The 19,995-nt window shown below is 36.6% G+C and overlaps 1 protein-coding gene across 1 annotated transcript; it reads right to left on the minus strand.

The window, feature by feature from the left end:
* Positions 1-3,679: 3,679 nt before the first annotated feature.
* GMNC (geminin coiled-coil domain containing) lies at positions 3,680-13,608 on the minus strand. Its single transcript, XM_025377267.1, has 5 exons — positions 13,551-13,608; positions 11,616-11,790; positions 9,870-9,958; positions 8,424-8,540; positions 3,680-6,726 (listed from the first exon to the last, which is right to left on the minus strand). Exons 1-5 carry the CDS (start codon positions 13,551-13,553, stop codon positions 6,106-6,108), a joined length of 1,005 nt encoding a protein of 334 aa, XP_025233052.1. The 5' UTR covers positions 13,554-13,608; the 3' UTR covers positions 3,680-6,105.
* Between the last annotated feature and the right edge of the window lie 6,387 nt (positions 13,609-19,995).

Here is a 19,995-nt window from a genome sequence, read left to right on the forward strand (position 1 = left end):
TGCTCTAATTCCCCAAGGAGACTGAGATTCCTGGGGTGCGCACACAGCTCTATTCATGGGAGGGGCCACCTGGCATTGTGCAGATGCCACTTCCAGGTTCCACCCAAGACTCCCTGTGGGCCAGGGGGTGGAAGAAGAACTCTGTGGCTTCTGGAATATGGCACATCCTAGGAGAGCAAAATAAAAGGAAGGTGTGTGTTGCCTTTTGCCTGATTATAACAAGGGATTCTGAATTCTCAGTGCATACTCATTACAGAGCTTTTCTTGCTCTCAACTTCACAGCAACTGGAGGGCCCTGAGAGAATCTTTATAAAGCTCCTGAGATAGTTGGGCCTTGTCCCTGAGGGGCTAGTCATTTGGGATTAAGGACTCTCTTGAAATGAGAAATTACCTAGAAATACCCTTCCTATGCCTTATTATTTCAGATTATAAACTTGGCGTAGAAATAAGAAACAACAACAAAAACATCAGTCATGTTCCTGACAAGGTATCAATTAACCCCTGATTTCCAAAGTGTGAGGATAGACTGTCTCTAGTGTGTTAGAACGAGTCAGCTTATAAGTATGACTATTCACTGTGACTATTCACTGTTTTACTTTCCCTTTGAGTTATACTGAAAGGGAATGACAGTAAAGGGAGTAATGCTATTACTTGAACAGGTATAACATTTATTTTCTGTATTAAAGGAAGAAGAGAAAGACTTTCATAAGGATCATTTATACACTGCTACTTTAGGATTTAATATTAGTAGTGGTAATTGAGAAAGAGATTTATTTCCCTTCACTTTATTTGAATTTTTTTGTTTAAGAAGCATATTAATACTTTCGACCATGATAACCTACCTTTTCCATCCTACTCTCCTCATCCAAATTTCTGAAATGGGTTTCAATGTGTACACTTCTCTCTTTTGGAATGATGGAGGATGAATTAGGTTTCTTGTGAACAAGCCTGTTAGCAATAATGAGATTCTTCACACCAGAATATCCCTCTGTTGAAAGTAAGCAAAGGTTTAAGAGCTCCTCCATACTTTACACTGCTCTCTCTGAGGTTTGTAGTAGTCTCTAACAGTCTGTTGACTGTAAGCATATTTGTTAGTGCCAAATATTATCATTATGTATGATAGTGATAGAGACAGGAGACAGCCAAGTGTTCCCAGTGAAACCCTGCCTTCAAGCCTAAAACAGCCTGAAGACTGAAAAACCGGACTGCTGGTTCTGGATGAAGCCTGCCCTTTCCCGACTGATTCTGTCTAAATAATGCTGACCTGGGCACTGGGAGGATGGGGAAGAGCCTGAAGAAGTTCGTGTCCGTTTGCAGGAGTGAGGAGCCGGGCCTCTCCTGTTCCTGTGTGGTGACCTGGGATTTCAATATGTAAGGCAGGAAACCTGCCTGCAGGACTCTTTGCTGAAAGTTATTTTTCCTTTTTCCTTTTTGCCTAATAAATTCCACTCCTCACCCTTCTATGTGTCCACGATCCTAATCTCTCCTATTGGTGTGACGAAAAACTGGTTTTAGCTGAACAAAGGAGAAAGTTCCGCAACAATAGCAGAAAGGGTATTAGACCTAATGTCAGCACCAGGGTTTATCTTGGGCCTCAACTATTATAATGTGGCCCATATCACACTTAGAACCAGTTTTCTCATCTTTAAAATAGAAATAAAGACATGAAACATATGGTGATAATATATTTGAAATAACTTATATCAATGACATCCCTATTCAAGGATTATTTAAAATGAGTGAAGTTTATTCATAATTTTCTCCAAGGAAAGAAAAGTACCACTGTAAGAAAACTAAATAAAATCCAGGTTATCCATGACTGATAACAAAATAATCTCCATGTAGAGAGAGGTTACTGCCCTGAGATGCAAGTTCCAAATCACCGTCTCTTGATATTAATCTTTCCTTGAGGAAAATATGGCTATATACCTATATAGTGGCCTCAAGATAATCCTGTTCAAAATTTTCATATGTGGATACCCTAATCTTTTCATAATTCCTCATGGTATAACTAAAATCAATCTGGAACATTTAACTGAGGCTTTGCTCATTGGAGGTGGAATTTCACAAAACTAGAGAATATTTATGAGATGTTGATTGCTATTTAAGCTCACAGACCTTATCCCATGTTGGTTTCTGTCACGCTTTTGTAACACCATTTAATAATCTATTCCTAATCATGGCCTTGCTTGAAATCCCAAACCAGATTGCTGACATTTTTTGAGCACATAGATCCAACTATTCTGGAAATATAAACATCAGTGATGAGAGCCAATGATTCTCTTGCTTTGATTAAGCATGTTTAAATTATGTTCCTCTCATTTATAGCCAAGTTAGTTTTAACACATGTTTCATCTTTATATCCTCAGCTGAGCCTGACCCTGAGTCTGTATCTCAGCTGAGGCTGTATCTGTTGAATAAATACCTCCATTATTAATCATACTACTATTTCATACACTTGAAAATTGACATGCTTTTTCTTTCTGTGGCAAAATTTACAGAAGAAATGGGTACAGAAAACTTTTTCTTGGTTTGTTGCTCCATTCACTAAAAAATGTTTCCAAATTAAGGGCCAAAAGTAGGATGAAGTAAGTTTTTGTCATTATTTATTAGCTATAAATTCATTACAAAATTGACTCTTACATATCATTAGAAATATTTCAAATCATATAGAAATCATATTATTTAAAATATTAAGTGTTAAATTATATTTAACAATTGCAGGATATTCAATAGAAGAATTAAAACTGGATGTCTGGTTATCTCTATAGAACAAAAAATATAGATAAAAATATGAAAAATAGGTTGAGAAACATACACTATATATTTGTAGCTTGAAAACCAATTCTATTTGGTTTAGTGAAATATAAAGAAAAAATCAGAATTTAATATTTAATCTTATGTGAATCTTTTGGTAAACTGAAACACAGGTAAAATTATATACCCTGACCTTACAAGCAAGATGTAATATTTATCAAAAACTTATCACTGGATATATTAACGCTATACTTTTCTCCACATCTGTCCTACAGGTGAGTTGTTAAATCCATTTGTCATACTTTCTTTAAAAAGTCATTTTCTTGAATTAAGTCAAACAGACAATTTCTTCCATTAATTCACATTGTTCCTTTTCCTCAGATTTTTCAAAATTAGAGGTTAGCATCACTGAAGTCTTGAATAGTCTCATTTTTTAACATCACCTTCATAGCTGAAGTTTAACAACATCCTTTTTTTCCAGATACTAGTGAGATACAAGTATGATTTATCTTTCAGATGGTCAGAGGACATTGGAAAATTTAACAAATTTTAAAAATCGATACTGGATTCTAATTTTTATGTGTGGCTAGTTAAGAGAGTAGTGTATCCAGCAGGCACTGGACTCTAAGCCACTTAACATTTGAAAGCCTCATTAATGTACCCTAGAGAAGGCAAAGAACCATTAAGCCCTAAATGCTGAAGACATTAGTCTGACCATAGATATCATACAAAGAAATGCAAATACACAGGATTATGGTTACAAACCAGGAGAAGAAAATCTACTATTAGGGAATGTTAAGCATAATATAAAAATAGTTATCACAATCACGAAAGACTTCATTTCTATTTCCCACTGTCGCTTAAAATACGAACTGCGGTTTACTAGAGAGACATGGTGAAGCCATACAAGTAAAACATACACTCAGGTGAAAGAAATGTTTAATTTTCAAACATGAACAAAATAATTTCCTATACATAATTTAAATGCATATTAAATATTTATAGACATGATTTCAAAAACATGTGGTAATTGTCTTCCATAATATCATCCATGATATAAACCAGGAAAACTTATCACATTTTATCCCAAATGTTCTGTAATATCTTTAAACTGGGCCAAAATTAAGTTTCACTTAAAAGCTATCAAAAGCTATGACATTTTGTGTAGTTTTGTTTTATATACCAAATGCATTGTGCTAAGCCTGGGTGTATCCTCATGGTACTTAACACATGATAAGGCACACAAGGAATGCAAAATAAATATTTGTTAACTGATACATTTCCTTTTACAGCTTGATTATCAGACTTTCAAAATTAGTTATATTACTTTCTCAATTCCTAGTGTACTAAAGTACAGTAATTCCAATTCTTAAATCTCTTATTCTAAAAAGAGACAAATTTCACCAACCGGGGCACAGACACCAGAATGCAAAAGGCACAGTTATCAGTTATTTATTTTATTTTATTTTTTAGAAAATGGAATGTGTTCTACTTATTAAAGTACTCCAGAGAATAATATTAATTACTATATTGGATTTTCTTCTAAATTATTTTTAAAAGTGGGTGGTAACAAAATTTTATAACAGACTTTTGCTTACATCACCAAAATAAAGCAACAAGCAAACAGCAACAACAATGAAAGGCAGGTCTTTGTTACAAAGAATCCTAACCAACACACTTGACCTATGAGATATTGATTGTGCAAGATGACTTATTGAGATGTGGAAAAGAGAAAAATGAAAACAGGTTTCAACATGAAGGATTTCATCATTAATTGAAGTTTGTCTAAAAAACATAGGTGCACACACAAGATGTGCAAATTATTCTGGCAATGATAGGGGTTTTGAGAGATGGGAAAGAAGAAAACTAGCACAAGCACTAAAAATATATGGTTTCAAATTTAGAAATATGAAGTCCTTGATAGCAATATTTATATTCAATCTATCCACACTTATTTAAAAATTAATATGTATCTATTTTTAGATGCAAATTATTCTCACATAGTTAGACTGAGTTAACTGCAAAATGGGCTCTAGAAAAAGAGTACTGTGATCAGAGCAATGATTTCCAATGTTAACTTCAAACGACTTATATTTTTGAATTTTATTAATTGTATGTAAAGTTTACCCTACATAATATTCGCAGTGCCTATCCAAAGACTTCTCTTTAGTTTCTTCAATGACCTGAAATTGCCATATTGGAGTAAATCTGATAGGACCCAGCCTCAATTCATAGAATATTAGTGATTATCTAGTCCAACTTCTGTATTCCACAGATGGGAAACTGAACCTTCACAAAAGGGAAGTCATTTTCTCAAAGTCATAACAGATGAATAGGTCTAAGTCTCATGATGGTGGTCACAGTGCCTAAATTGCTTGTGTTTTATCACTATCACACAGCATAGTGCCTGGTACAAAGTAGGCATTAGGTATTCTACAGATATCTTGGGTGGACTGATCAATGAAAAAATAAATATGTGAATGAATGAATGAATGAGACAATGGCTGAGCTAGGTTAGTCTATTTTCAGCAATAAGAGTTTGTCAGTATCTGGGTAGTCGCAGACGATGACAAGATTTGTTACCACAGTCCCTCAAAATGCTCTTCTTGGAGTCACATTGGTTAAAGAAACAATGCTGGGCACATATAAAAGCTGATACATCATGAGGCATTTAAAACTAATTTAAATTCTTTGTAATTTTAAAGTTTATCTGTGATATTGATTGTTAGTGAAGTTACAGTTGTTTTAAGAGACTTTGTCAATGCCACCATGGGGCACTGAACTTTTTGAACTGCCATGAACATAACAGTACACACATCCATATCATGTCTTCAGTAGTAGTGGTGATGGGCAAAGACACTTGTTCTACCCCACCCTCAGCTATTTGAACATGCAGTAGTAAGTACTTGAAGCAAAAATAGGGCTCATTCTAAAGGCAGTTTTCAGAAATGACAAAGGGAGAAAAGTAAAAGGGCTGTGAATATTTCAACTACTTAAAAGAGGAAAATCTGTTAAACTGGTTACAATTGGAAAAATGTATCTAGGTCTTAAAGGAATATAGAAGCAAATGGAAAACACCTCTTCAAGTATAGGGCAAAGGGAGGATGTCAATAGCAGGTATTGGTGTGTAAACAAGTCAAATTTAGGTGAAAGAAGCGCGGACATGTTTCATTATGGATTCTTGGAAGCCATTCCCTGCAGATTTAGGTGGGTAATTGAGAGTGACATTTAAAGTGGCAGGAGACAGTCTAAGCAATAGCTTCTGTATTCCACATAGTCAAATTCAAGTGCAAGAGAGGTCTTTGTAAACAGTTCATGGCAGTGCTTTGTGATAAAAAAGAGGGGTCACTAAGACTGCTTAGGGACCCAGGTAAACTTCCAGCCTCCCTCCTCATCTCGACGCACAAAGGCTTGTCCCTGGTGGAAGGAATGAGTTTTCACATTACAATGAGGGCTCAGGGATGTGGAAAATGCCATCTCTGTCTTGTTGGGTGACACATTAGCAGTATAGTAAGGAAGAGTTTTCAGCCCCACTGGGGGATTTGAAAGTTGAGAAAGGCTGTGGAAATCTTCTCCATGAGTGGCAGTGCTGTGCAAGGGGGTTGTTGTGTCACCTCTATAGTCAATTGGCATATCCTCTCTGGGGACAGTATTATAATCAACTGCATCATCCGGAAATTGGGAAAATGTGCTGGCGACTCTTCTGGGACGAGATGCGAGGGCACTGTAGTTAGCTGGTAAGGTGTCATCGATAGTGTCAAGGTCTTTTAACCCAAGTGTTTGAAGGACCCAGGGATCCACAGGGGGCCCAACTTGTTCTTCACAGTTAGCAAATTCACTAGAGAGGTTTCTTTTGGCATTTTTGGGATGGGGAATCTCAGCAGGAGAGTATCTTTGTTCTTTGGATTTTCTCTTCCCCTTCCTGAATTTTCCACATGCTTTGGAGAACTCATCAGATGAGAGCAATTTCTAGGGAAGTGATATTTGAAAGTTATACTTTTTTCATATATTTACTAGTTAACTAAATTATTTCGAAAAAAATGATTAAGTTTCTCTTCACACACAAGTAAGATGGATTGGATTAGCATGTTTGTAAAGTAAAATCTGTGATGACAAATTACTGCCTATAAACTCTAAATCATATTTTTTGCTCAGTTTTCTTAAATGTTGAAAGGACCAGATGATATTTTTAAGATTTCAGCACAGGCAAGTTATTATTATAACAATAATAGCACTTTCACTTATTAAGTTATCATTTATAAATAAACAATCATTTTAAAAATAAATACTATAAATAACATTTATATTTATTTATAAATATTATAAATTATATTTATATCTATTTATATTATTTATAAATTTATATAAGTAAATATTTATAAATTTATATGAATAATATTTATATTTATTTATAAATAATATTATTTATAAATAATATATTTATCATTTACAAATAAACTATCACTGACTATAATTTATAAATCACTGATTATATGTATTATCTCATTGGATATAGATGTTATTAAAATCTTCATTAATGAGGAAACTAAGGCACAGACATATTAATGGCTTGCTGAGAATGATTTAGCTTGGACATAAACCTAAGTCACCCCAATCTAGACAGATCCTCTGATTAAACACTATACAACACTGCTGCTTCTTATTTCATTAACTTTCAAAGCACTTCTGAGATATATTATTCTAAATCTTGGAAGATTATTAAAAGCAACAGATCAAACTGCCTAGTTATTATCACTTAATAATATAATAAGTGTCCTTTTATGGAATGGTGGCTGGAGTTAGGAGCCCAGGCCAAAAACAAAGATGTATTCTCTTTTTAACAAAGGCAACTGAATTGTAAAGAAATCAAATCTAGTGTCTTCTGTTCTCCGAACTGCTCTATTTAGTAACAGTAGCAAGAAGCATCATCAATTTAGACCAAATAATATCAAATAATGTAGCTTGTCTAGAAGTACAGAAGAGATTGATGATGAAAGCATTAATGATAACATAATGGCAAATAGATAATAAAAAATTGAAAGGCAAAGAATTGAGCATGAACAGAAAAAGACTATAGGCAAGTTATTTATCCTTGAGTTAGAAATAGCTCATTTTAAAAGTGGAGAAAAAAATGTGAATTAAACAATAAGGTAATTGTATATGCCTAATGTAATTTGTAAATGCCAAATCAAGAGATTTGGACTCCGGCAATATTCACAGCATTTTAGATCTAGCAGAATTTTTAAAGGACCTTTTAGACCATCCATTACAGATGAAGTGAAATGAGGATCTAAGTAAGAATGATTTGCCTAAAGTCAAACAGATTATTAAAAGAACTGAGTGTCTTTTAGATCTGCTTCCCATACCAGTATTCCATCCATCTAATTCTGCCTTTTGATTAACCCTGATTGTCTCAGCAACCCCCACCCCCAACTAGCATTTGATTTTTAAGCAACTTCTTTTGTAATATATGACTGACACCTGCAATCTAGATACTTCAGAGACATGATAGATAAAAATTCTTGTGAAAGAGCCATATTTCCTTAAGAAAAACCATCCATCTCATAAATGCATATCAAGATACCCTGTTTAATCAAGGAGTCTGACATACATCATTTCCTTTCTCAAATCACTGCTTTGTTCTTATAAAGTAGATACACACGTACCTTGGCCTTTTCTTCAAGACATTTAACCAAAGCAGAATTCAGGTATTGCCTGAGGTGATTGTTCTCTTCATGTAACCTAGCGAGTTCTTCTTCCTTCTGCACCAGGGTATCCTGCAGCTACAAAAAGCAGGCAGTGGTGAAGGCTGCTCCACTGTACTGACTCTGTAACCTTCTAGTAATGCCACTGCTCCTTCACTTGACTAGTGTTTGTTGTGTGAGCACGAGCACGGGGAGCCCTCATCCTGAGAGGCCTAAATTAAACCTACGTTCCCCTAACGCCCAGTTGTTCAGCTTTGTGCTCTGAATTCTCATTCATTGCAAAGCGTTTGGAGAGATTATAATACTTTTAAACTTGTAATCACAAGGGAATCAGGTAGATATGAAGGAAAATGAGCTGCAGGTAACTGTTTAAATACCGAAAATGATGTTTAGGAAGATGTGGCTGGACTCCTTCCTTGCACTTTAAATAAATAAATAAATAAATATAGAGGTGGGTCGGCTTTTTTCATCCTCAAATTGCCCTGTCTGTATGTCCACAAGATTAAATTAAATATAGAAAATGATGCCTTGCATGTTTAAATAAATACATAAATAACAGAGGTGGGTCGGCTTCTTTCAGCCTCAGATTGATCTGTCTGTACGTCCACTAGATTAAATTAAATATCGAAAATGATGTTTAGGAAGATTTTGCTGGACTCCTACCTTGCATGTTTAAATAAATAGATAAATAAATAAAAACAGAGGTGGGTCGGCTTCTTTTAGCCTCAGATAGATCTATCTGTATGTCCGCTAGATTAAATTACCCTTCGGGGCAAAACTAACACAACATGAAAAAAGCAATCTTAGGAAAATATTTTATAATCATTCTCTTCTCCAAGTATTAGCAAGATTTTGCTGGACTCCTCCCTTGCACGTTTAAATAAATAAAAAATAAAAACAGAGGTGGGTCGGCTTCTTTCAGCCTCAGATTGATCTGTCTGTATGTCCACGAGATTAAATTACCCTTCACGGGCAAAACTAACAGAACATGAAAAAAGCAATCTTAGGAAAATATTTTATAATCATTATCTCTTCTCCAAGTATTAGCGATGTTACGGTTTAAAAATACTGTCACACTCATTATATCATTTGATCTTTTCAAATTCCCTCTGAGATAGGCAGCACAAGGATTACAATTCCATAAATGAGGAAAAGGCAAAGGATTCAAGGTCATACGGCTAAAATGTGTAAAGTGGGAGCTTGACTGCAGGCCTTTCTAGAGTGTCTTGGTGGTTTTTCTTTTCTCTGACATTGATCATCTAATTTTGATCTCTCTGTGGACACACAGTCACTTTGGTTCTAAACTGAGTCAGCATGAATTTCAAAAGGGAAAAAAAGCAAGATATTAACGGTGGGGAACGGACCACGCAGAACATGACCAGTCTCAATTCTCTGACTTACACATACCTGCTTGTTTCTGTAGAGCTGAGAGGAAAGCTGAGCCTCTTCCCATGAGCACAAGTCCGGAAGAGAAAAATTTGAGTCACGGAATGAATCTGTGAAAATACAAATGGATAACTGAGAAAATAGTCTTGTAGTTTCTGTGTAATAAAGAAACGTATCAAATCAAATCAGAAAGTTTAGTAGGTTCAATTGTTTTTCTTAAACAGCTATTGCTGCCATACAGGAAAACAAGACATTTAAAGTTTTCTAGAAAAGGCAAGCAAGCTGAGAGAAACAAATATTTATACATAGCAGTTAAAGAGGTAAATTTTTATAAGCAGGAAGGGGTCACATTCTTGCCTAATATATGTATTCCTGCTGGATAAATTAATAAAGACTGTCCAGTCTTTGTCATTAATTTATGCACATATTACTGATCCCCCCCCAAACTCGGCATAACATTGCAATTCCATTATGTTTTTCTAGTTTTTATCTTGCTTTCTAAGCTTGAGCACTTGATAATATATTGTTTGGCTCTATAATTAAATTCTAATCTGTAATGCTACTAGTTTCTCTGCCTGTCTGCCTGCCTGTTTTAATCTAATGGACTGTATTTATTTGGAATTTTATGTGGTGGCACTTTCTACATTAAAACTATTTGGACCTTGCTTCTTTGAAGATCTTAATGAAAATCTCAAAACTGTGCCCAGACCTTATCTGTTTCAACTATTTTAATCTGTATATTTTATAAATTTTTTTTTCAGAGTGGCTTTTCCCCCCATATTTGACAGTTAGCTCTATCTATCAATAAAAAACTATGGGCACACTAACCGGGTTTACTTTTACTTTCTTTTCTTCATCTAGTACAGTTTTGACTCTTGCCCTTCTCTGGTTATACTGTGGATACTGAAATATTTTTGATTAAAGTGAAATGATGAGTAAGGAGATAGGAATAAAACGGCATAAGTAGTTTGGGTTCACACTCTTGGGCATTTTGTTTTTACTGTTGCTTGTAGTGGAAAGTTAATACTCAACAACATCCTCTGTGACATTTAAGCGTGCTTTTAATTTTTTGAGTTCCTTTGTTTGTGTCTTTTTAAAAAATAAAACGAATCATGTGGCAGAACCAATGGTATGGATATTTAATTCTAGGGTGTCTGAGAATTATTTAAGAAACCGGAGTGTTTAACACAGACATTTCTTTAATACTTATAAATATTGCTCGCATGCCACAGATCAAAATTAATATGTCATTTTATGTCAATGCTATACTTCTCTCCAAAGTTGAAGCTTTTTTTGTGTGTAAAAGGGAATCCTTTTTCCACTTCTAACACACTATCCATGGAACTTCCTCTATGAAATAAAAATTAAGCTAGTATTCCTTGCTTTTCTCTCAAACTCAGGGAAACTTTCCTGAATTCCAAAAGAAGTGTTCCAACTGGTATCCTCATTCCAAAGACATTCTGCTGGTGTGTTGTTTAGAAAACTTTGATCCAGACTCACACTCCCACAGTGAGATAAGACTCTCCAAGAACTATAAAGTGTAGGGAGAAATACATGCTATCCAGTGGGCAAGGTAAAGAATCCCATTTTCACCATTTGGCAAGTGTAAAACAGCAGGCTTTCTGACTGTAAAAATCAGGAGTCCTTGGGTTTACTTAACTTTTCCATATTGTCCCTTATTCTAGAGTCCTAGCCCATGATGCTCTGTAGCCACGGGTATGGAAAAGAGCTCCAGATCTGTCAGGGAAGCAGAAGAGCAGAACTTACCCTGTGCCTGTGGTGCTTGTTGGAGCTCTCTGTTGTCCAGGAGACCAGCAGCCCAGAAAGAGACCCAAGTCTCCGTGGAAACGTCAACACTAGATTCTGACGTTGTAGTGGAATACGGGCAATTATAGCTCTGGCCTCCTACAAAGTACTGGTCTTGGCAAGGCAGAATGGTGTTCTGTGAAATTCAGAATGGGGGGAGTGCAGGGTCCCAGGAGATGGGGTGATGGAGATTTAAAAGGGGGAAAGGGTGGGAGAAGTACCGAAATTATATGCAGTGAAATATAAAGAAAAAAAATCAGAAAAGGTGTTAAGTATAGATCCATATTAATTTTGGGGTGGTCAAATTACAATTACTAAAAGGGAATGAGTTTCTTGGTTTACCCAGAATTTCCCTTAAGCCCTTTGATCAAAAGAGCAGACTAGCATTGAATGGGTAAAATTTGTACATATCCAGAAGGATTCTCTGTTGCAACGTCCAGCTCATCTAATAGTCTACCCAAGATCTAAATAAAGGGAATTCTACTTAATGATGCAAAAACATAAGAACTATTTGGTTCTTTCTAGCAAATACCTTAATTATATTTCTAAAACTCCTGAAGGACAAAGAACGCAGAATGCTAAAGCTGAAATGGATATGACATAATATAGACTAACCTCTTCATTTTTGTTTCTGAATCATACTTGCCTCATTCCTTCCTTTCTCTTCCCTCTGACCTAACATGCTGCTAGCTGAGTCTATGTATGTATGTATGTATGTATGTATGTATGTATGTATCTATCTATCTATCTATCTATCTATCTATCTATCTATCTATCTATCTATCTATCTATCTATCTATCTATCTATCTCTGTCCCGGAGATAATTAAAACATTTTGCTCCCAACACGAGGCACAGGAGCATAAAGTCACTCCAAGTAAACATATAATCAAAGCTGAAAGAAGTTTGTTAGCAAAGACAGCAAGCTCTAGTTCTGTCCATCACTAGGGCTCATGCTCCTCCAAAGTTATCTTGTCACTAACTGGCATGTATTCTCCACTGTGTTCTGATCCAGTGAACACTCTCCTGCCCTCCACTTCTTGAACCTCAGACACACAGTCTTTCCAAATGTCCAGGCAGGGGCAGGTATGCAGCCTTCCTGGGTTAATTGGTACAACACTAAATTTAAATTATCTGTCAATGCTTAATCAGGTAAAAACCATTCATTTTAGCAGAGCCCAGCTTTGGGAAAACTCTTTTTGACTACTACAGAGCTTCTCTGGGCATTAACGTAAACAGAGAGAAAACAAATAAGAAGAAGAAAGAGAAAAAAAAGTTAAGTCAATTCAATCACACTTTGTTAATGTTCTCAGTAATTTAAGTTTTGAAAAATTCCAGTTCTGAAGCAAGTCCAGCTTGGGCAGTGCAGACCAAAGAAATTCAGCCAAAAGTTTATCAAGTGCAATTTTCTTTTATTATAAAAGTGTGTTTGCAGACTCCTTCCCTGAGATTTTTTTTTTTTTTAAATCAGAGCTAAGCTATTATGCAATTGATACCTGAGAAGAAAACAAACCCCAAATATCCCTAGACAAGTTCATGTCCAAGTGTTTGCAAATATATGCATAATCTAGAGGAAGAGGTGGAAATGAAAAGAGAGTGCAGGGGGAGGAGGAAGTTGGGGAGAAAGTAAGGAAAGTAGTAATAACAGAGGGAGGCAGAGAGAAGAGAGGAGAGAGAGAGGAGAGGGAGAGAGGGCGAGAGACAGGGCGAGAGAGACATAGAGAGAGAAAGCAGATAGAGGATACGAAAAGAGAGGGCAGCAGAGAGGATCTGTTTTAATTGGTGGGTAGCAGAGAAATCTTGCTCCCAACGTGGAATAAATTCTAAATGCAAAGCTCATTAACTTCCAGAGACCCACGTTTGCCAGCGGACTAGCTAACGCCAGTTCCTCACTTACCATCTTGCAGTGGAAGAAAGCGCTGCAGAAACTGAGCCCACTCAAGTTTTCAGGAAAACCAGTGGGAGCTTTAAATGAGACTGAGGGGAGGAGCTAGGAGAGGCGAGTTCTAATCTGCGGGAGCTCCCGGTGACGCCCAGAGCTCCCGGCGAGCGCCGCTCTCTGATTTGGTGAGAGGCTGTCAAACTGGTGACGTGAGCCAGGAGGCACCCAGCAGAGGACAAAGTCACTCACGCTCTGGGCGACCACCGCGCCGGAACCAGGGACCTGCCGAGCTGGCCACCGGCCGTGGGGCAAAGGCAGGACCTCCGGCCCTCCGCCTCCGGCGGCGCTGCTTCAAACCCGGCCCCAGTGTGGACTTGCCGCGGGCGGGGAGACGGGCAGCGGAGGTTGGCGGCGACCCCGGAGCCGGTACCTACGCGAGGGCCGGGCTCCCTCCCGCTCCACGCGCGGCGCGGGACAGGGCCGAGCCGGGCCGGGCGGGAAGATGGTCCGGGTGTGTCTGGACGTAGGGTAAGAAAATCCCAAACCGGCATCACAGGGATCAAGGGAGCCTTTAGGGAAGCCCATCTAACTAGCCCCAGAGTTAGTATGGTTCCTGGGTATTTTTTTCTGGCTACGCGATAGCAATATTAACTTGCTTTATGAGGTTGTCAGTTGACTTTTTTTTTTTTTCCCTATTGGGTGTGTCTTACTTTCCCCTATTTCTGAAATGAGTGTTAAACGTGGAGGTGATATATATCCATTCTGGAATGTAAGCTTCACTAGAATAACAATTCCTGTTTATTTTGTTCCCTGCTGTCTCCAAAATACCAGGAGCACTTTCTCACCTGTAATAAGTGCTCAACAAAGATTTGTAAAAATAATTAAGCTACAAATTTATTGTCGTTTTGTATTGTACCTTTCTTCACATTATAATAAATGATTATAATTAAGAACACTTGGTGTATGTTAATATCTTTCAATTAAAGAATTTGATTTCCTCTGTCTTTTACCTTTTATTCTCACAGTTCCTATTGTGTTATATCGAGAGGAGAAAGAGGAGTAGCACCATCTTTAAAACCACTTAGCCACCACTAATAGCCAACTTTTATTTCAACTTCCTAATATAATAGATACAAAGCAATTTACATTAACCCTGAGAGGTAAGTACTCTTATTGTCTGGTTTAACAGGTTGACCGATGAAGCACTAACATTAAGACATTTCACCAATGATTATACAATTAAGAAGTATCAGACGTGGGATTCGAACCCAAACTGGCTGAAGCATCCATGCTCCTAGCTCCATGTATGTGGTATCTGACCTACCTTGGCTTATGTCCACTGCACATTATAGACATTTATGTAATGGTTATTGTTATAGGTGGGTTGTTTCCCCAAATTCATATGTGGAATCCCTAACCCCAAAGTTACTGTAAATGGAGGTAAGGCCTTTAAAGAGGTAATTAAGTCTAAATAAAGTCATACGTGAGACCCTAACACAGTAAGACTGGTGCCCTTATAAGGGACACCAGGGGTGGCACACACAAAGTCAAGGCCATGTGGGGGAACAGTGGGAAGGCACCCGTCCATCTCTAAGCCAAGAGGAGAAGCCTCAGGGGAAACTAACAACCCTGCCAACGCCGTGCTCTTGAAATTTCAGCCTCCAGAATAGTTTTTCCCAAAATAAATTCTTGTTCAAGCTATCCCGTCTATGGTATTTTGTTATGGTAAGCCCAGCAAACTAACCCCAGACAAGGAGGAGGAATTGAGAACACTTCTGATCCTGTTCTGCACAGCTCTTTCTCTACAATAGTTTCGACTGTTATTTATTTTTCCTTGAACTATGCTTATGACCGACAGCACTTAGCAAGGTGGTTAGCACACAGCAGATACTTAAGTGCTCTGTGTCCAAATTTAAGAAAAGAATAGATGATGAAGAGGAAGAAGGTGCCAGACTTGTTTGGGCCCTTTCCTCTTGTTCCAATACTGTTTATTTGCAAGGTTTTCTTTTTTTGTTTTTTTGACGAAGTCTCGCTCTGTCCTCTCTCACCAGGCTGGAGTGCAGTGGCACGATCTCAGCTCACTGCAACCTCCGCCTCCCAGGCTCAAGCGATTCTCCTATTTGTAAGCATTTTTTAAGTGAACAGTACCAGGTTTGGGTGTCACTGCCTGGAAAATAGGTGAACCGGCCTATTCTACATGGACTCATTTCAGAGAGTGACGTGAGTGAGTGGGCCCCTCTCTGCCCTCACTGCATATTGGGCAAGATGCACTGGCAGTACCACCCTGACATCAGAAGAGGAAACTGATCAAAACCCACTTGAGTTGTAAGAATCAGCGATTTTGTTCAGGGCAAAGAACTCATGTTTGTAGTTCTCCCAACACAGAGTCTGTCTGGCAAAACCCCAGTTAGTTTTGTAATGAGCACCAGGAGCAGAAAAAGGAGGATCCAGTTGTTTTACTTTTTTAGAAGCTGTCACAAATCAGGCATGAGCCTCTGAGAGATATAATTTCTTGGGCATGAAAATGATACAAAATGGGCAATTGAGCAAACACAGTATGAAAACAAAAACCATAGGCTTTTGATCCAAATATACCTGGATTCCAATTTCTTCTCTACTCTCTGAAATTGAATCACCTGGAATTATATTAGCAAAGACCCTAAATCCTCAGTTAACTCATCTGGCAAATTAGGAATGCAATACATACCTGAAAGGTTTATTACAAAGCTTACCACTAATGCTTATAAAATTACTGTTTTACTGCCTAAATTATGTGTTCATTATAGTAGCTATTCTTACTATTAGATATAGGGAATTCTGCCTTTGATTATATGCATGCTGCCGTGCTTTTTTGTTGTTGTTGTTAAAAGTAACTATAAATGAAAGGTACATTTGTAAAATAAGGTTGTTTTTGTTTGTTTGTTTGTTTGTTTTTTAGGGCTAGACATAGTTTTCAAGAGTCTTTGATTACCTTTAAGCACACAAGTGTTTTACAAATCATTAACTACCTTGGCTTAGTAGAAGTGGGAGTACAGATAGTGATTCAGAAACCCTGAAGTTAAACAGTGAAGAAGTGTTAACAACTGAAAATAAATCAGAAGACAAACCTTCCTTAAAACCATAACAGATGGAAAATATTTTAAATTCTGAAAGTTTGATTTATGTACATCTTTTTACTTAAGATCTACTGCTTAAGTATAAGCCTTATTATTATTGTTGGTTTGACAATTTTTTTTGAAAAGTGCATCAAGTAAACAATAATGTGAAATCTTTTGGCAGTTTTGTTTTCATATGTATGGATGAAGTGCCTCTTTCTTAATGTGTAGATGTAACCCATATAGATGATTTTCTTCTACGAACAATAAGATCAGTTAAATACTGCCTTTTGCATTGTGTCTAAAGGGGTGGTGTTAAGGGGGAGGTGACTAATAACAACCTAGTTGTTGAGTCATCGTACTGCCCCCTGCCAGGGCAAAACTATATTAAAAGAAAATAGGAGGTAATTTGACCTGCACACAAACCAAGTCTGCAGACAGGAAAGGGTAGAGTGTGATCAGAGGTGGACTGAGGAGATAAATAGATTGGCATATGGACTGTTCTTTCATTTCACCCCTGGAGAACTTTATTTGATTACCCATTACTGGATTCTGTAGCAAATATAATAAAGAACAATTTTTAATTTCTCTTTACAAACATGGCTTTCTCTCATAGCTTCAATAGCTGAAACTCCAGGCAAAAAACAAAAACAAAAACAAAAAAACAAACAAAAAACACAGCATTTCTGTTTTCACTTGTAGGTGAAGAAAAATGTATCCTTAGAGAAAATTCAGTGCAGTAGATGGTTTTCATTGGAAGATTTAGCATTTGCATTGTTTAAAATATCTGGAGAACCATGACAGATTCAGTTTGTTAACCCATAGTTATTAAATTTACCCCACCAAAGTGATGTGCAGAAATCAATCATGCTGATATTGATAGAGACTTGCCTACTACCTACTACTACCTGCAAGTAACATAGCTTTCGGATAGCCTTCATATATGTAATTATTTATGCAGTGGTAACAAACTGTTTCTACATGAACAAAAGCCATGAAAGAGCAAGGCAACTGTTAATTCTGGCAATAGAAAAAGTCAGGAAAATGATATTAGGTTATTAGCCAGGAAAGAGACAGACCTTAGGTAACTTAAAAAGTGATATCTTCCATTTGGGCGTAATTCAGATTAGCTCTCTATGGAAATGTGATGTGTGTATGTGGAGATTTATAATATTGTTTTATTGGATGTTTCAGTGAGAATGCATTTTAAAAGCTTTAAAACTATCTGGTCCTTTATTTATTGACTCATTAAGTGATTGCTTAATTTTTTCAGTTATATTTTATGGCATTTTATTAAGGAAAATGACATACTATAGTGATATTCACAACTTTCAAGATTCTCAGTCTAAGGGTATATATTTTAAATATCACCTATCTACTTTATATTTTTCTGGAAAATGGATACAGATCTATATTCATTGAGCAAAATTAAGCAAACCTTTACTGTAGTTGGTAGCATTGCTTTATGGCTTTTCTCGTAAGATAACACTTCAAAATAATATTTGCAGACAAGCTGGAGTAAATAGTTGAGGATTTTCCTGCCTGTTGACACCCATGTGAATCCCCTAAATCTTACCAGGCCAGCCCCAAGGACAGGAAGAAACAGTATATCAAAGGCCTGTAATCTACTCTGCCTCACTGCATCAGTTGGGAAGCTCTTCTCTGTATAATATAACCTATCTGGCCAGACTGGAAGAAAACAATCTCAATACGACTATGAATATACATACAAAACAGTAAAATTTAGTTTGTATTGCCACAAGGTTAAAGATGTGGAAATGGAAATAAAATAAAATAAAACAAATACAGTTCCACTTCCCTCACTTTATCCCAACTGCATTGGAAAATAATTAAAATAAGGCCAAGCCTGGTGGCTCATGCCTGTAATCCCAGCACTTTGGGAGGCCAAGGTTGGCAGACCACTTGAGAACAGGAGTTCAAGACCAGCTTGGACAACATAGTGAAATCCCATCTCTACAAAAAAAATTTAAATATTAGCCAAGTATGATGAGGCACACCTGTACTTCTGGCTACTTAGGAGGCTGAGGTGGGAGGATCACTTGAGCCCAGGAGTTTGAAGTTACAGTGAGTTATGATTGTGCCATTGCACTCCAGCCTGGGCAACAAAGCAAGACCCTTCCTCTAAATAATGATAATAGTAGTTGTCATAATTAATATACATCAGAGGTATGCTAGTCCAATTATAATTTGAAATAAAATGAATTTCTGCTTCCGGAGCACCAGTATTTCCACAAAGTTGGTTTTAGTGCTTTCATTGCTCATGAAATCGTCTTAGGGATTTTAGATGGACAGATGAATGGATAGATTACTGACAAAGCATTAAACGTCTGAAAGGTACATTGGCACTGGACATGTCATCCAATTTTATTCTGAAGATAATAGAAATGAAAGGGTTACTGCCTAGTTTCTTTAAAAAACAACAACAAAAAAACTTAATTAAGAGTATAATAGAAAAACAGGACAACTGGGACCTAGTTCGTCTAGCCCTGAAATTGTCAGAGAAACTGAAAAAAATGTAACTTCTCTCATGAAAAGAAGACAAAGAAATACATTTAAATATAAAATGTTAAGCTATACTGAAGCTATAGTTTCATGTTTTTCAATCTATAAAATCTATGAAGTATTAACTGAATTTTAATTAACCTAATAATTTGTGGCAAAATTATCTGATTTACCGACTAAAACAAATAAATTTACTCAAAATTGTATTAGATTAGTGAAACTTGATAATATCTCTGTTTTCTACATTTATTTTTCACAAAATGAAAGCATAATGCCAACCTGTAGCCAGAGGAAGTGTTTGTATATTCTAAAACAATATTAGAAAAATATATGATTGCTGTGAAATTCATAATGCTAAATGTCATTAAGATGAATAAAAGTATCATAATACAGTACTCTGTCAACAATAAAGTAAAACTCCAGAAAGCTCTATGATGTTAGATAAAGAGGGCCATGATGAAAACAGTACATATAATCCTTTTGTTTTCTTTATCCAACCGGAAGCTTTTCTGTGGCCACCTTTGGAACAGCGGTATTAGCACTGCATAACCAACTCATAGCGAATAATGTTAAACTAACAAATGCATTTCAACAGCTTCATTTATAGATAAGAGGGCCTCCAAAGACAGGCAAGCAAATTGACTAAGCTCTTTTAAAAATGGTTTATTGCCCTAGAACACAATTGGGAAAAACTCAAATTGCACATTATAGAATTGCGTATTTTAAAACATTTCTATTAGCTGTTATTTTTGTGTATTCTTTAGTATCAATTTACACGTATCGCAATATGTATAAATATATGTGCTTATACATTTGCATGTATACATGTGCATGTATATGGA

This window comes from Theropithecus gelada, chromosome 2 (genome assembly GCF_003255815.1).
Source record: "Theropithecus gelada isolate Dixy chromosome 2, Tgel_1.0, whole genome shotgun sequence".
NCBI classification, from domain to species: domain Eukaryota; kingdom Metazoa; phylum Chordata; class Mammalia; order Primates; family Cercopithecidae; genus Theropithecus; species Theropithecus gelada.